Genomic DNA, 19093 nt, shown 5'->3' with positions numbered 1-19093 from the left:
CCATATAGGCAATCTTATTTAAACGAAGTGAAGTTCGTCACACGTCAATCTATACGCAATTCAACCGTATCAAGTTGTGAACACCAAGATCATGAATAAAAACAATATATAAATGGTAAACGGAATGAAGTAAAATCAGAAGGACAAAGTTAAATTAACATGGTAGAGTTGTTTGTTGAGTGAGGGCAACTAGGGTAGGCCCTACAGTTCAAAACGTTCGACCAGCTAAAGCATGGACCTAGGCTAGACCCACGTTCAACTGCAGCACCTCTAATAAACACAAAGCCAAACAAAAGGCATTATATAGATACAACCCAGATGTGAATCTTTCTTTCTTTTTTCTCTTTGTAATTTTGGCCTTCAGCCCGTATTACATAACAAAATCAAAATTCTCTTTTAGATGGTCATTTAACTAAAACATTTTTCAATACTTATTGTAAGTAATCTTAATTCTTTTTTATTTCAAAATACGTGGCTTAAATAATTGATTTTTAATATTAAGGTATCTATTTATAAAACTATTATATAAAGGGCAGCTAAATAAAAAGTGAAATTCATCCTCTATTTCTCTAATATCACAAACTAAACACAATTCTATTTTCTCTAACAAATCCTCTGACAATTCTTTACAGTTTTGTGGCTTTCATTATAAATATCTTAAGCCAATAACTAACCATTCTAATATGCCTGAAATATTTTATTTTTTCGTTTCAGGGCTAAAGTCCGAGATCTAGATCTGAAGTCAGATCCTCGAAAAAGATACTACTAAGCCAAATAGTCCATTAAGTACAAAGGCCCAGAATGACCTTCCCAAACCATTTAAAGACATCAATTCTATAGATTTATTAAATAAATCCAAAAAGTAATATATTCTCCACAAAAAACGTAGCATTATTTTGGATCCGATGTTAGGTTAACTTGTAAATTAGCACTTCAAGAAACATAATAAATGGGATGGAAGATAGGAGGCACTCAAGTGGTCCTTTTAAGACTGTTGGTTAGTCCGTGATGTGTTTTAATTTAAACATTTGTAAAGTCTTTTTTTTTTTATATTTCTTGTAAATATTTTGAGGAAAATAGATAATAAGGTAATAGGTTTAATTTTTGTTTACATTGTTTGGGTCATTTCCTTTGTAGATGGTACTAAAATTCCATTAACTAGCTAATTGGGGATTTACAAGATTGCACCCTAATAATCTAATAAGTGAGTATCAATCTGTAATACGGTATTTGGTTTTTCTATCTAGGGTTGGTCTTTATTAACTAATGTTTTGTTAAAGAGAGATTTAAAAAGAGGTTTAAAGTGTCTATACTACTCATCACATGTTATAGAAATATTACTTATCAATTATTTTTACTCTATAAACGTGTCCCAAATTCCTTTTCATTTTTCTATAGAGCTGATACAATTTTCCTCACTTCATTTATTTCGAATATCCTTTTTCCCTTTTATTTAAGTTTTTGTATACTGTTTTGCTTTCCATGTATTCTTTAAGAAGGCAACCGGATCTACTCTATCCGTTTAGAAATGGAATTAGTCCAACTGCTATGCGGCTACTCGATTGTGGAATGTTTTCGGACGGGAGTCTCGGTTCCAGTAGACACAAAATATTGTGTCATTCTTAACGCGTCCTACAAAGCGCTTACCAGACAGCACTAGTCAGAGGTTCGGGGACAAGATCGGAAATCTAAAGATACAATCTCTACCGTGTATCAATGGCGGAACGCTAAATTTAAAAATAGATTCTTAAATAGCGTAATATATATGTTAATATAGGCATATAAATAAGCCCATAAAAACACCAAACGGTCACATAATGCAAATAATTTAAAATTGTAAACGGAACAGTAGAGAAAATTCGTTTCAGGGCTAAAGTCCGAGATCTAGATCTGAAGTCAGATCCTCGAAAAAGATACTACTAAGCCAAATAGTCCATTAAGTACAAAGGCCCAGAATGACATTCCCAAACCATTTAAAGACATCAATTCTATAGATTTATTAAATAAATCCAAAAAGTAATATATTCTCCACAAAAAACGTAGCATTATTTTGGATCCGGTGTTAGGTTAACTTGTAAATTAGCACTTCAAAATGAGTAATAGTATAATACACATTTTATCGTAATTGATATGAATTAAATAATTATATTCAATATTATTAAGGTATACGTATACAATATAATATATTTTAATAAAATTATTATTATCTATGCATTAGGAAGATTTAGCTCCCAGATCGGCCAATAAATCTAAACGAGGAAACGTAAAAACCACTGACAGTTTGTCCCAGCCCAGCAGCGATTCAAACAAGGACGGAGCCCTGCCTACCACACACACACAAAGCATACCACCGACCGATCAGTGTACCTCCACTGAAGTGCTTCGGGATCAATCAGCACTGCTTCGGGATCAATCGGCACTGGGCGATATCCACCATCTCCCTTCTGAAGACAAGGATCTTGTGAGTACTGTGGCTGAAACCATAAGCCAACACATTATATCATCCCAAGAACTGTTGACAAAAATTCTAGCATCTATAGTGGTAACGATGCTGTTATAAAAAGCGAAACAATAATAGATCGTGTTAAATGCCTGTTTATACTTGCAACTATACAAAAAAATCGTTGTTACTACTACGATTTTATCGTTTTACCATGATTATGGCGGCTTCTATGAATTGAATGACGTTCGAAGCACGAACTTCTCTAGACCAAACCTAGTACCGTTACGAATGCGTGTCCCATGACGACCAGTCCGTATTGATAACATTTCTTCATGTCATTAGAATAGCGTTGCAATGAGCTAAGAAATATTAATTTCACTATTTGCATAAGATATCCATTTAAACACAAATACTTGGCAAGTACTTTTTTTGTAAAGTTTAGGAGTTAAAGGTTCCGTGTATAATAAGAAGTAAGGAATTGGTAGGTATTAATTATTATTATTATTATTATTATTATTATTATTGTTGTTGTTTTCGCCCCATTGTTTTTTCACAAAGCAATACCCATTTTCTTATTAATTTCACTATTTGCATAAGATATCCATTTAAACACCAATACTAGGCAAGTACTTTTTGTCAAGTTTAAGAGTTAAACGTTCCGTATTTAATAAGAAGTAAGGAATTGGTAGGTATATATATTATTATTATTATTATTATTATTGTTATTATTATTATTGTTGTTGTTGTTGTTGTTGTTGTTTTTGTTTTTTTGCCCCATTGTTTTTTTCACAACAATACATTTCAATTCAAGAAGCATTTCAAAAAAAAACATTTACAGATTAAACAGCTATTAGCATCTCTCAATTTTATATTCGATATTATTGCAGCCTTCATTTTTTCCAAAGAAGGATTTACAATTTTTCCCCTTTACTTGTCAATCGATCTTTTGAAATTATAAGACCAAACTAAAAGAACCTAGTTATTGGCACTCTATATAAAGCTCCCTCTCTTGATCTATTCTAGTTCATCAACCAGTTTGACCCTGTATTACCTAAATTGTCTAGGGAAAACAAAATGTCTTATTATTCTTGGTTATTTTAACATCGACATCTTCAAACATGAATTTAATAATGACGCGAGTAATTAATTTTTTAACGTGTCCCTAGGCTTCTCCAACACACAACCCACTGAGCCACACAAACAAAAAACGCAATATACATGAATTGAATAAAATTCATTTATTAAAAATGGTTAATAAATGATAAAACATACAAAATAAAAATTACAGAAATAGGGGGGGGGGGTCAGCAATCTCACAAAATTAAATGTTGTGTAAACTATTGGCTGACCCCCCCCCCCCCCAAGTTTTCAAAATGCTTTTATGACATAATTTATACAGAATATATAACATAAGAATAATTAAAATTGTAGATACAATTATTATGATAGTATAGGTAGGTATTCGCTTAAAAGTCTTGGTAAAATACTTAAAAAACCCATACAGCAACATGAGTTGAACGCCCAGACAAAATGAAGGAAGCGAGAAAAAGAAATAGAAAGGTGACGCATGCCAAATTCTCGACATAGGTTTAGATATAGACGAGAATTCCACGTATTGGTGTCTGAACTGGGTCAGTATTTGTTAGGAACAATTGGCTTTGGCTATTCCTAAACGAAATATGGACAGCAAATCCACCAGTACATGCTCCTTTCCGGGTATATGTTTAGCCTCAAAAAAGAATATTATATTGTAAACATGACAGCACTAACCAGCGAAATAGTATTAAGCAGATTGGGGTCTTTTGCTGTCATCTTATTGATAATCGTCACGACAGCCTGATTGTCGGATCTGAACAGTATACACTTGTTAGCTAAGACTGGGTAACAGGTCTCGATATAGCGACCACTGGAAACAGTTCTTTTTGGGTAATATGGTGGTGGTTCAATTCCTTTGGCCAACGTACAGCAAACCAATGTGTGCCAAAAACAGCAGCACATCCTAAAGATCCAGACGCATCATTGAAATGTCATGTTTACGAATGACTCCAAGATTCCACAATAATCATCGCCTTCCCATTAAATGGAGTGAAGCCACATGTCAAGATCCGCTTTAACCTCTTGTCAATCTAATATACAAAGATGGGTGTCTGACGCTGATTGTAAGGTTGATAAGCCGACGAAGGAAGGTTCTACCGGGGACTACAGAACAAGTAAAATTTGGCAATCCTATCAACGACTGAATTTCACGTAACTGTACGGTTTGACTTAAATAGGAAATACGTGAGTTTAGACTTGACCTTGTCTATGTCAGGTAAGGGTAACCTGCACTCCATCAAGGAACTTCTACCTCAATCCCAAATATGGTTATAACTATTGTAGTTGCCACAGTTTTGGATTCCTTGATCAAAATACCAACTTTAAAGCATAGGATAGAAAACTTAGCCAAAGAATCACGACACATGTTTGAGAAACGGGGATCGATAAAAATAAAAAAAAGTTTTCCAAAATGAGAGCAATATGTGGAACATTAAATTTATTTTGTATAATTCACACCAGAGCATTGCATATAGATTTAAAAAAAGAGCGATTTGCGCCCATCGGGAGGCACTTCTCCTAATAAAATGATTTTTTTTCCAAGAAAAACCCAGTATGTGATGGTCGGCAGGATGATTCTGAAAAAAATATAACAGGACGAAAGAAAATATCAACCAACATTTTCAGTAGTAGAGCACTCCGACGATACCAGAGTAGCATTCTATAAATACCGGAGCACTAAGAAAACCAGCCGTTACGGAAGTCACCTAGTGGCACAAAAGATCTTTTCTCTTATCTTCCGAAAAAAAGTTGTTTTCTTTTTTAGCAATCATTATCTTCCTCTTATTTACCGAACTCCAGAGTTTCTAATACCAGACATAGCTTGCTTGACAACATTATTTCAAATTCATTTAATTGTCATGTCCTAACCTTTAGTGGCTTAATTTATAGTGATTTATGTGATCACCTTCCCGTCTTTCCCATCAAATAAAGCAGCTTGCTCAGATTAGGAAGAGATCCCTAAGTATAGAAACATTAATCCCTTAACAATTGACCAATTTCGATATGAAATTAGCAATCAGCAGTGACCTGAAGTGTTTGAGATGCAAGACACTGACCTTGCATACAATAATTTCGAAAGTTTGTTCAAGAACCTCTATGAAAACATTTCCCCTACAAAAATCGCAACAAGAAAAACCTTAAATTTAAATAGTGGATGTCTAACGGTCTATATTACCTCTGTGAAGCATAAGCAAAATCTTTACTCAACATTTCTTCACTGTTCATCTACTCAAAATGAAAATAAGTACAATTTTGTAAAGAATTAAGCTCTACAAGCAAGCTGCCAAAACCAACCACTTTGATAATCTTTTCCTTAAATACAAAAATGATATCATGTCTACCTTGAGTATTATAAGATTACTTATCAGAAAAAGCCCTAAATATCAGTGAATAATGGTGACCTTACCAATGACCCAGAAAAACATTTTAACCACATTATGAGTCTGACACTGAGTAATCTTTATTTTCACACAAAATCAAAAATATAAAATAACATACAATGTTTAGGTGTGAAAAATTACCACCACAAACAAGTTACAAACTGTTGTACTGCGTGGCGAACTTAACTTAAAAACTAATAATCACAAATTAATTACAAAATATTTATAATATAGTAAATAATTTTAAAATACTACTACATAACAATTAAATAAAAATTCTGTCACGAATGTAAGTACACACATGTTCGCATGCGCACGAGCACATAGGCCTACACTCCCACATACAAACATATGTACACATAATTACGCATGTACATATTGCGTACATGCATATGTCCAAGGAAAAGAACAGTCACTTGTCCTCAAGCCCCCTTTCCTTTTTGCTGTACGCTGATGACACTACTATTTTTTACTCTAATAAAACCATTCAAACTTTATTTTTGACTAAATACTCTCCAACAATGCCTTATTATCTTTCATGTGTATTTATTTATTTATTTTTATTTTTAGTTTTTTTTTACAAAATGATGTTTGGTGTCTTTAACTGTAGCTCTTCTTGTGTTTTTTTTTCCGTGTCCTCTTTCTTTCTGTTTGCTTTTCGTGTCTCATACGTTTGTGCTTTTTTCCTTTTCTCCTGAATTTTTCTAATCTTGTATTTTATTTTGTATGAAATAGAAAATGAACAAAATAAATGTCACTATGAATTAAATTGAATTAAAACCGTTACATTCTACCTGTTATAATGTTATTAAATAAAATATATGCTAACTATAAAATAATTATGTAATTTTTAAATATTATATAATAGGATGAGGAAGTACAGCATCCACATCCAAATGTGCTTCTACCCTCTTCTGTACAAACAGCATCTCAGCCCACTACAAGTGTAAACCAATTGCAAGGTTAGTAGATGTCTCTATTCTTGGTGACCCGAGTAGGACTACATGTTTTGTGATTTTGACACTGCTTAAATGCAAATAAGATCCACATTATTTAATATTTAACAACTGGGAGAAAATGGACCCAGTATAAAATTCTGTAATATAAACTGATTAATTGTTAGTGTTAAAGCTATAGCGGAAGTTGGTAATTGAGAATGAATAGGCAACGTGAACAAAGCGTGATGAAAACCAGACATTACACTCACTTTTATGAATAATCCAAATCTTATATAAGCTAACCAGTAGGCCTATTTTCTGTGCTAGTATGAACTCAAAATCCGGAAAAAAAAAACACATTGTGGTTGACAGCTTATAGGATTTTGTTTTTTTAAGTGGAGGGGTGATGGCGGGTATCTGCGGAACAAATACTGTATTTTAAAGGCATGGCCAACTCCTTGACATCACGCAAATACGCCACCAATGCCACTCCAGAAAATGCTGCAGTGGATTTAGTAGCAGAAGATTTAATCAAATGCGCAAAACAATGACGCAGCGAGTTATGTATTATTTTCTGTCTCTACCTAATGACTGTTTACATTCTCTTTAAGGTCTTTCTAAAGTACATTATTCAATGTGGTCCCATCTAAAAATTAATATTTAGCAGCTATAAGCAAAAAAATATGTTAAAGTTGGGAGAAAGTCGCACTCAAACTCTCAATTATACATACAGAAATTGTTTATCTAATTGAACTTTAATTAAGCTTTTACCTAATTCGAATATTTCGAACAACAGCACTCAGTAGAGAGCATATCTCCGCCCAACCCAAATCCCTTTTTATAAAATAAGCCATAAAAAAGTCGTGAAAAAAATGTGACACCCACTTACTTTTCAACCACCACATACTTAAAAAAAAAAAGACCAACCGGGTAACTGTAAATGCCTTAGCCTTTCATTGTATTAGTAATACACCTGCCAATTCCTTTCAGACGGGAACATTTTACTTTTTTAGTTGACAAAACAAATACATTCCTAGCATTAGGGTTGAAATAAAAATATTATGCAAATAGTCAATGGTTCTTAGCGTAATTTGTTTAAATATAAAGATGCATTAAAAACATTCCCAATCAGTTCCCAAAAACTGAAGTTACTACATATAAAACTCTAAACACATTAACTGTAATTGCACTAATTTGAATATTCATCACATAGCTATTGTTATCTGAATACGGTATATGGTAAACCTATTTTTTAAATGGTCCTCATATCCACACCCTACTTCGAATCGTGAAACAAAATTTAAAACTTCTTCATTAAAACATGACCAACTATTTTGGAAAGCGTCGTTTTGATTCATTTTCGAGACATTTACGTCTGGAACTTAATCGCCCTCAAATGCACACCCGAATTTGGATCGTCGACATCACTTCATAATGTCTTCCTTGTAACTTGATTAAACTTTCATGTAAATTTCATTTTGATTAGTTGAAATATCTGGTCTGGGACGTTTTCCTTTGAATGGTCCTCATACCCTCTTCCTGATGGTAAATAATATTTAAACATTCTTCATTGAAACAAACTATTCTGTGTAGAATTTCATTTAGAGGAATTGATTACTTTCAGGAGATATTTAGGTCTGGACCTTAGAATTTTGAATGACCCTCAAATTCACAGCTGAATTTGGAATTATCACCAAAACCAAATAAGTTCTTCCTTGTAACTTGGTTAAAATTTTACGAAACTTTCACTCAGATAAGTTGACACTTTTTTGAAATATCTGAAATAGAAATTTTGCTCCTAAATCCCTTCAATTGTCCTCACATCCACTCTCCGGACCGTCACCAAAACTCCCTGTTATTATCATTTATGTCTGTGCAGCCGTTTTTGAGATAATATGAACACAAAAAACACAACAATGTGACAAACACACACAAACTTACACGACTGAAAACATATATCTTCTCGCGGAGATAATAGTAGCAATAACAATAATGAAGATGACAATGACGATAACGATGACGATGATAATAAATTTGAAGCATATTTTGTATATATATTTATTTTTAGAATTTTCATCTGGAGAGCAAGGTACCATCTTTATTTCTTGTTTAACGTACAATATTCATTAGTTATATGACCGCCCTAATCAGATTTATGTTCAGATTCTTTATTCATCGTCGAATACATCCACACATGATATTCTGTTTCCGAGTGATACATTCAGCTAAAAACAAGTTACTGCACAACAACAAAAACTATACACTAAGTATACAAACAAAGAATCAACAAAAGAAAAGAAAACATTACCGATGTTATTAAAAAAGGTTAAAATTTTTATACAAAAAGTCAAATTTATTTAATTATTATTATCAACTTATTTCTTATTTGATTAATAAGAACATTATAGGCCTACATTTAAATAGGAAAAAAATATTTACAAGTTCATTATCAAGTAATCTAATATTCTAGTAAAAAAAAACAAGATATCTATAAAAATTTATATTGAAGTCTTGTTGGACTAGGTAAGAATCAGTTCCTGTATTTGGCTGTTAGAATTAAGTGTTGGCACAATTCTCCTGTTCTGCTAACATTATATAAGCATATAAAGGATGTGTTAAATCCTTTGGAGCCACTTTGAGTTTATTCATTATAGCTTCTTCACATATACCCTTCATATCCTTAACATTATCAGGTGTGTGGATTCAAAGGCGAGCCGCCCCCCCCCCTCTCAATTTTTGTTAATATGAAAAATGGAATACTATAATCATATTTAGGTCTGAGAGTCATCTAGAGTTGTCGTAATTATAAATATTTGTTACAGACGGCAGTCTAGACCACCTCAGCCAAACCATGGTTGGAGCTGAGAAAGACTCTCATTTTTGAATTCCTGGATCCGCATTGATAAAGCCTAATAGTTTCGTAACATATTATTTTGCATATTCTATCTTTCTTTTGTTTAATCAATAAACCATTATACTAGAAAACAGTAGTGATTGGATCATGATCTGGTAGAATCGAAAGAAGGTATCCATTCCAACATTATATGATCTTACAGATAAAATAAATTTGCTGTTTAACCTTGGTTCATAATTTAGTTTTCAATTTATTCTACACAAATATAATGAAGATTACAGTGAATATTGGTGAATACAATGTATTTCGTTAGTCCAAAATTGTTAAAAATATTGATTATAATGAATATTATATACAATAAGTTCTCTTTTTAATCTAAATGATTAATTGTAGGAAATGGATTAAAAATTGAACAATTTGTAATAAACTCGGTGCAAAAAGTCTATAAATTTTTGTTTAGCTATAACTGTCTTTGCAGTAGGGCTATTTAGGAAAAATATGAGTGATTAAAATAAGAAAGTGCTTTTTTTTCATGTTTTTCAGTAAGAGAGCCAAGGTTTACAAGAATGATAGAAGACATCTCAAAGAACAGCGGTGAAGACATAAACATATGGAAAGTAGCCCTCAAAGATCACATTAAGGACGTCAATGTATTAGACAAAGCTGTATCTACAAAGCCACTGTTAAATGAATTAATGAGACGTTCAGTTCTAGAGGAAGGGGACGTAAGCATCATATTAGAGACCATAAAACTAACGGACGCTTTGCATTTGAAGAAATACATCCCCAATTGCCCACCACCTAAAAATATAATAATCACTCACTTTACAAAATTTAGGCAATCTGTTATTGCTTTCGGAATGAAACTCATTAGTGATGATGTTATGTTGATTGCACAGAGTTATAATCGCCGTTATCGAATTAATCGTCAGTACAATGATAAATGGTCCCTGATACTGGACTTGGAAAGAAATGCCATATTAACGGATGATACTACTTCTTTGGCTGATTTCAAATCTAACTTAAATATGCTTGGACTGCAGGAATTAAGTAAATTGCTTGAATACTCAGTCTAGGTTACAGGTAAAAGATATTTCATAGTCTAGAGAGCAAAAACATGAATACAATGTGAATAAGCCTAAACATCTAATCCCCAGCATACATCCGTGAATTAATATCTAATTAATAAATCCATTTCCACGAGATATCTCGGGTCAATGAATAATCGATCTTAACTCAAAACAGAAGATTTCACGCTATTATCATTGCCTAGAGGTTTTAACCCTCCATGTTTGTTAGGCAATCAAGGTAATTAACACAAGTATTTAGGATGATTCCTGGGGTCGGTGCTGATCATAAGAAAACCTTGCAAAATCACAATCTTTGTAATTTTAACCCATCTAGCACATGGACCAAATTTTATCACAACAAAGTATATGAATGTACATCACCAAAACAATGCTACACCATTATCAGTTGGAAATGTGATAATGTGATTTAAGACTCCTACTACACCGGATAGCAGTCACATTCCTATCGTAATGCATTGGGAAAAACTTGCAAAAAGAAAAATAATGAGTTAATGTAAAGAAAATGTAATACTTGTATATAGACCACATTTTGTCACAACAAAGTACTATATATGTAAATCACAAAATATAAAATCTTACATAATATCGGGTCGGGAAGATAATGTAAGACGCCTACAAAATACTCCTTTCACTAGTAACATTCCTACCATAATTCAATTTCTATGTTGATATTGACGAAGTTATTTTACTTTCAAATGAGAAAGTCAATTTTATGTATGTTTCATAGAAAAATACATCTTTTATTAATAAATAGCAAAGTGTAGTTAGTATGTTAATTTCAGTAGAAATTTGAAGTTTTATAATAACGTTTGCTATGTTGATGAACAACCAAGTGTTTAGTTAGTATATAAACTTCAGTAGAAATATTAAGTTTTATCATAATGTTTGTTATGTATTTAGATAACCAAATGTGTTTAGTTATTATATTAGTTTTAGTAGAAATTTTAAGTTTCATGATAAATTATGCTGTGGTAATGAACAACCAAATGTATTTAGTTAGTATATTATTTTCAGTAGAATCTTAAGTGTCGTGATAAAATTGGCTCTGTTAATAAACAAAAATACGTTTTGATTTAGTAAAAAAATATATAATTGCTTAATATAGTTTACTACTGCTTACTGTTTTCTATAAGACACATTTACTAAAGGTTGTGGTAATTTAAAATTATTACTGTACATATGTTATCTTTAGAACAATGTGTAAACTTTTCATTATGTAGTAAGTGGTACATTTTTATACTAAGGATTAGAATTTTCCATACCTGGGATACATTATTTTAAGAACTTTACTTTTTGGGAGTTGTCCATACTCGACAGCGGTAGTGATTTTAAAGTAAATTTGGTAAACTTAGATTAGTATCAAGTATTTTCTTTTTAGGTATGTGTTCAATAGATGTACAAACACAACTTTAATAACAATTATAGGATATATGAGTGATGATTTGCCATCCGAACTGACGTGTTATCGTACCAAATACTCAGTACGTTCCCAAATCGCAAGTGATTTGGGTAGGAATCGAACCCACGACCTCCATATAACTAGCCTATGTAATAACAGGATAACTGTAGAACTGTTTCATTGATAATCCAGTGAGCACAATGAATGTGAAATTACTGGGATGTTATCAACATGACAATAATAATACGCAAAACAGGTAAAACTATTTAAATAAATAGGATAATTTGAATAAAACTGCCAACCACAAACCATTATGACACAGCATTTTACGTTCTCACTCGTAGGACTGCAATTTATGCCGGTAAGCAGGGTGACATATATAAACGCCGCAGTTACTCTTTTACAGCCTCAAAACACCATTTTGTGGATCCTAATTGCAGGTTTTTTTTACAAATTAACACATTTTCATGCTGATCGACTTTCTATTCTTTCAACAGTTTTGAAATCAATTCATTGAAAGTGATTAGTTTTGTATGTTTAGTGGTTAGTGTTTTACCAACAGTGAATAAAACCCCTAAGAAACAATAGATGAAGTAGTTTTTATTTTGTCTTTGATGCAAGACCATACCAACTCGAACTGAAAGTAAGGCGATTTATGTTTGGATTTTTTCCTTAACATGTCACAATTGATTGTTAATCAAGAAGAATCGTCGTTTTCAAAAAATAACATAAATAATGTCCAATTGTACGTTGAACATTAATTAATCATCAGTCAACAAAAAAAGTATATGCATCGGCAGAACGTAATATTTACTGGGGCTATAATGACATTGGCAGAATGCACTTATACCTATTGAGAAACGGGTGTAAAGTAGCGTTGTATATAAAAATTATTAAACAAAAAACTACTGTATTTACATTGTGTGTGTGCGCGAGTGGGGGTGGGGTGTGCTCGGGTGAGTGTGTGTGCGTGGTGTGTGCGTGGGTGTGTGTTTGTGTGTGGGTGTGTGTGAAAACCTTAGTGTGATAAAAGGAGAGTTACGATTTAACTTTTTTCCCCTTATTTTTATTCACAAATGTGGTTCTCATCACAAGAAGTAGGGCATTCCATAATGTTGGGAACATAATAATTCAGCAGCGGGAAACCCACCACTTACATAATATAAATATATAGTAAATATATATTCACATATTATATATATAGTACTTATATACATATGTATATAGTAATTGTACATTATGAATAAAATAAAAAACAGCAATAAGACAATAACAAAAGAATTATTAATAATTACAATGTTGATACTTAAACATATTTAAAAAAACAAATTAAATGCTCACCGATAATTGAATCTGCCCAAAGCTCTCGAAAACAATCAATTTGAAAATTTAGTTCCTCTATTATTTTTAGTAATTAATATAAATTCAAATTCATATTCAAATTTAATTCAAAAACCCCTCCAAGAAGAACATGAAAAATGCAGAAGAAAAAGAAATATCGCATAAAAAACCATGCACCAATCCAGATCTATCCAGAATAATTAGTGGAATGGAATCCCAGGAAGTACCAGTAAGTAACTTGTATGACATCAAAAAGGAGATAAAAATCCTCTCAAGTAAAATTTTCAGAATAATGTAAAAGAGTATCGATACTGTCTGAGATTCCCTTACCGAGTAACTTCTTACAATGTTTTTTTTTACATAAATGTGAGTATTGCATATTAAGACAAACTTTTGGTAATGTGCTCGTTAGCAAATGCAATTAACTTAAAGCCCTGTAATACTATTGCCTACTATTAGAACATCATCAGTATAGCAACAAACATTCAAAGATGTTTTTCGCCACATTCAAGATTATTTAAACCAGTGATCTCTTTAAAACATTAAAAATTAATGGAGAGGATAAGCATCCTTAACGTGTGTCTTTGCTAACTGAAATCAATTTACTTAGAGAATTATTCCATTTAGGTTGGTGTACGTCCACCGATAAAGTAACATCCACCAATCATTTGACACATAGTTTGCAAGTTTAGAAAATAAGATGCTGTGAGGAATAGCATCAAAAACACCCTCCGCATCAACAGAACATGGGTAGAAAGGAAAATCGTTATTATTACATTAAGTTATTACATCATTTACCGTTTTCCTAGCCATAGCGGTCCCACGCCCAGTTACAAAAACCATACTGCACTGGACGCAGGGTTCCTCAGCGGCGAGTGCAAAGCACAACTTAGGGTCAAAAGTGGAACGTGAAATTTGGATATAATATTCATTTTTTGGTGACGTCACACTCACCTTAGTTAGCATACATACGTCATAAGCTAGATACGTCACCTTTTCCTGGTAAGGCAAACTTTCCCGGCGTGCTTTTTTCATGGATAAACAAACACCACTGTTTTGCACATGGATGCCTTGCCCAAGCCAGGGCTACAAGAGCCACATTGTTAGCATTGTATAATACTTAAATAAGGTACATCTGCAAATGGATTATTCTATAGTTATTTTTTATTTTATTTTAATTTATTTCTTTCTTCCGAAAGTGTACTTTCTATCACATATAATTCCACTGTCTTAGTTAGGCCTAGGCCTAGTCTTATGCCTCATCGTTCCCCGCTACACACAGTACATCAGCATCCCCTGCCCCATACAGACGTTTGCTAAGTAACAACGTGATTGCTCCTTCCTTCCCAGGTGTTCATGTAACATTGACATAATTGTTAGCTAACCAGTTGTGTGTATTTCTTTGTGAAAATAAATACCGCGGCGTACTCATTTTCACAAAGCATTTGCATCCCCTCTTGGAAAGAGGGATTCGAAATAATTGTCTCCATATCTTCGCTAATTAAATTAATCACCGTAATTTAGCTTACACTTATGAATTTAGGGAGCACTTAAAATGTGAAATAATCATTTCACTACCCGACAAACTCCGAAATTCATTCATTAGGCCTACATAATAGTTTCATATTGCTGTACTATATACTCCAACATCACTGGCGCATGGTAACAACCAACTGACTGCAGACCATTTCCGGTCACACATTACTCTCCATAACACAGCCCCCCTAGTTCCGTCACCTCTGGATAGAACTCAACATTGTAGCACGATTCAAGAAAGCAAAGTTCCACATTTTTTTTAGATTGTATTAAAATTAGTAATAGGCCTATAATTTGCTTGTTGAGATGGATCAGAATTTGGCTTTTTTTAAAAATTGGTACAAGATTGCCTTCCTGAAACGCCTTACAAATTATACCATGCCTAATACATACTTTGAAATTGATGAAACCCTACTTCCATATGCATGCTTTAAATGTTTGGCCGTTACATCATCTCGCCCGGGAGCAGAACCCGAGTGAAGGCGTTTAATAAGTCGAACAGTGCATTTGTGATAAAAAACATAAATAAAAATAGAAGATGAAAGAGAGTCGAGGTTATTATTAACAAATAGGTCAGCAGTCTCATTAGATGTACACCTAGAATTAAATTTACCACTAGAAAACTCATGGAGTGATGCAATATTGATATTTGTATTAGTGGACATCTTTTTACTACTTTTTTTTTTATAGCATTCCAAAATATTTTTTTTTCTGCGAAAAGTTATTAAAGTTTTAAAATTTCTTATTTATAACACCTTCAAAAGGTGTCAAAATTTCTTATTTATAACACCTTCAAAAGACATATTGTCCTTAAGAGTATAGCTACTTGTCTACAACAAGGAATGCATACATTCCCTTCCTGGGCTTCCGAAATGCATTTAGTGTATGGAGAGATGGTATGATGAAAACGGTTTGGAATTCGGGTATTATGGGCAAGATATGGAGAATTATAGATATTATGAATGAAAATGTTCAGGGTAAGGTTTCTTTTGGTTCCATTGATACAGATATTTTATATATTGATCAAGGTGTGAAACAAGGTTGCGTCTTGATTTTTTAATATATTTCTTAATGAATTTAATAAAATTCTAAAGTCTAACAATTTGGGTACAAGAATTAATGAAACATGGGTCGGTAGTTTATTTGGGCTGACGACATTGTACTCTTAGCTGATAATGAAAATGAAATGAAAAGTATGTTAGAGCTTGCAGGGAATTTTGCAAAAAGAATGGAAAATGAGTTTTAACTTTGAAAAATCAAATGTATCCATAACTGGTAAACATAATAACAAAGTGAAGAAATTAAAACTAGGCGAAGGTTCCATATCAGAAGTAGAATCAACTGAAATTAAATCCTGAACTTTAAAATTACCTCATTGACAAATTGATTTTCAAGGAATTGCATTAAATTCAAACTGAGATCTAATACCTTACTATTACACAATTAGAACTTTAAAATGGAATCCGGATAATAATAAAGAATGCAAATAATGTATTCTTAATTCTGATGAGGATATCAACCATATTAGTTGCCCGGCTTTAAATAACATTCGCATTGACAAAATGTATAACCTAAACAAAGATTTAGTCCAAACTGGCAAATATGAACTGTATTACAAGTTCCGTAATGCAAATGAAAATACTAAATTTAAATATATTTGGGATGTTGAACCTATCAACAGTGAGTGTGAAGATATTTTTGATAGATTCTGCAAAAGGTATATTTAAAGGGCATAAAAACTGCGAAATGAAATTATAAATTCAATACCCTAACTGTAACTATGCTTATCTTAATTTATTTTATTTTTTAAGTTGTTCATTTCAACGATTGTAGTTTCTATATTGCTATATGATATGAGGGTGTAAAGAAAGAAATTACAGTGGAAATGGGTACAGTAGATGTAAAAAAAAAAAAAAGATTTATGATGTAGATGCTACTATAGATATAAGTATAATTTTGTAGCCAGTAGGCCTACAGTAATTTTGTTTTGGCATAAGTATTTTATAGTGTTAAGTTACCTTTTTGTTGAATACTTCTATAATGTTGTTGATGTTTTGGTTTTGCTTTTGTTAAGATTATAGGACGCATCTTTGTTCTTAACACTGATGCGTCTGTTTGAAATGTGTATGTCCAAATAAATAAGTAAATAAAATTCCACTAATTTTTTCCCCTTTTTGTTCGATTGGAATTTACAGGCTTTCTAAATAGTGTCAACAAGTTTGTGATAACTGGTATCAAAGTTCTTGAGCGGTATTTACGTCATCGAGTTTGACCTAATTAAAATCAGCAATTTTACCACCCAGATATTTATAATATTGCTCACGAAAAACTTCCGAGTCCCAGTCACACTTAGGGTACCTTGAAGCGTCCATAGGCGACTCATCCTGGTCACACTCATAAACAGAACCAAATGGAACTTGAAATTTAGTCAGAATAGCTGATCACTTGTGTTTATCTGGGAAGCATGGTAACATTTTGCATTTGTCAGTCATACTGAATGGGAATTCATTCGCAATCACATGGTCAATATAAAATGTAGGCCTATGATTGGCTCTAGAGTAAGTGTAATTTACGTCTTGATTAATTAAAAAATTATCAACAAAAAAATCGTTGTCTTTAAGAAAATCGGTTAAAATACGGCTGTGTGATCATTAAATAAAATGCTCGAGCCATCGTATTCAACAGTTTCATTTGCTGAACATAAAAAAGAGGAATGCCGTAACCAAATTTGTGTCAATATATTCCTGATGGCGGTAAAAATCGGACTCTGATAATCTATTACATTAGCTCCATATGCTTAATATTCGGACTCCAATATAAAAATACATCTTACAACTAATATTTTATTTCATCTCATAGACCTTATAATCAAACTCGAATATTTTAAATGTCTTATAAGTTTTAAAACAAGTGACTTTGCATGCTAGAATGATTTAAATGTTTTAATCTTTGACACACTTAGCATGCGTTATAAATGTTATTGACAATTGTAGATAAAATTAAATGTTGAAAGTAAGTAAGAGGGGGCATTTAAATGAATGCGCCTTATAACATTTGTTGTTTTCTTTATTCTAGTGACTGAAGATGTATGTAACCTGTAAACTTGCCGAGGACATGTGATGTAACTGGTTATATCACAGAAACGTGTAGAAAGAGAAAGGAAATTAATAAGATTTTAAAGTGGTGTAAGGATAATTTTAGTAATCAATGTTGCTTCAGCTGTATAGCTTGGATTCTATGAAGAATCACGACACACTATCTAAACAATGTCTACAATTAAAACATTGGTAGGGGGGAAAATACGAAAATTAACTGTATGTGTGTACAATGATTACAAACAGGAATTAGATACCGGTAATGTGATCCGATATTTTACACTACCTTTGTGAATATTTTAATAATATGCTGTGGTGTACTTCATTAAATTCCCTGAGTACGGTATGTTATGTTTTTTGTGTGATGAGCAATTCAATTCAATTCAATCCTTTATTTCAGACGTAAAGACCAGATAGGTTCAAACCATAGAGATATATTAAGAATAATTTAAATTAATTGTTTAATAGCTCTATGGTTCAAACAAAATGGGAAAATCAAGAAAAAAAAATTTTTTTTAATGCATAAATAAATGAATAAAAACACGATTAATCATAGAGGAGCTCTCTCCATCGAACGTACGTACATCTTAGATTCGCGAAGCATAAAGTCACACACACATTTGACTAGAGAATAATTGCTTATCAACATAGGCCTACGCTTCATAAAGCTATACACTGATTTGCGGAGGTATTCATAGAGAATGATGGAACGCCATTAGAAACAAACATACTGGCACTACATTTAAGGAAGAAGTCTTAAATGTTTACGGAAAGCGATAGTATAACATATGCTGAGTGATCTCAAAGTGTTCTTACGAAAATCAACCCACAAAGAAGCACAGTACATGTACGACTTGAAGAGGCAACACTGAATGTGAAAACAATCAAATATCAATACCGTCCGTAACGAAAGCGATTGT

At 32.5% G+C, this 19093-nt stretch overlaps 1 protein-coding gene across 3 annotated transcripts in view; it reads left to right on the top strand.

Moving 5' to 3' along the window:
- Positions 1–12788, top strand: part of LOC117124201 — a 34279-nt gene extending 21491 nt beyond the window's left edge. For 2 of the 3 annotated variants that reach the window (XM_033270353.1, XM_033270366.1), the window contains 4 exons: positions 2219–2461; positions 6788–6881; positions 10255–10878; positions 10911–12788. In XM_033270353.1, coding sequence (XP_033126244.1) covers positions 2219–2461; positions 6788–6881; positions 10255–10787 — 870 coding nt within the window. In that variant the 3' untranslated portion in view covers positions 10788–10878; positions 10911–12788. The remainder of the gene's footprint in view (positions 1–2218; positions 2462–6787; positions 6882–10254; positions 10879–10910) is intronic. The other variant, XM_033270359.1, reaches the window with a different exon arrangement.
- Positions 12789–19093: the final 6305 nt, after the last annotated feature.

This window comes from Anneissia japonica, unplaced genomic scaffold (assembly GCF_011630105.1).
Source record: "Anneissia japonica isolate Jap-2015-1 unplaced genomic scaffold, ASM1163010v1 scaffold2996_len279161_cov141, whole genome shotgun sequence".
Lineage (NCBI taxonomy): Eukaryota > Metazoa > Echinodermata > Crinoidea > Comatulida > Comatulidae > Anneissia > Anneissia japonica.
Note: the sequence above shows the minus strand (reverse complement) of the source record. Positions and strands in the feature narration are given on the sequence as shown.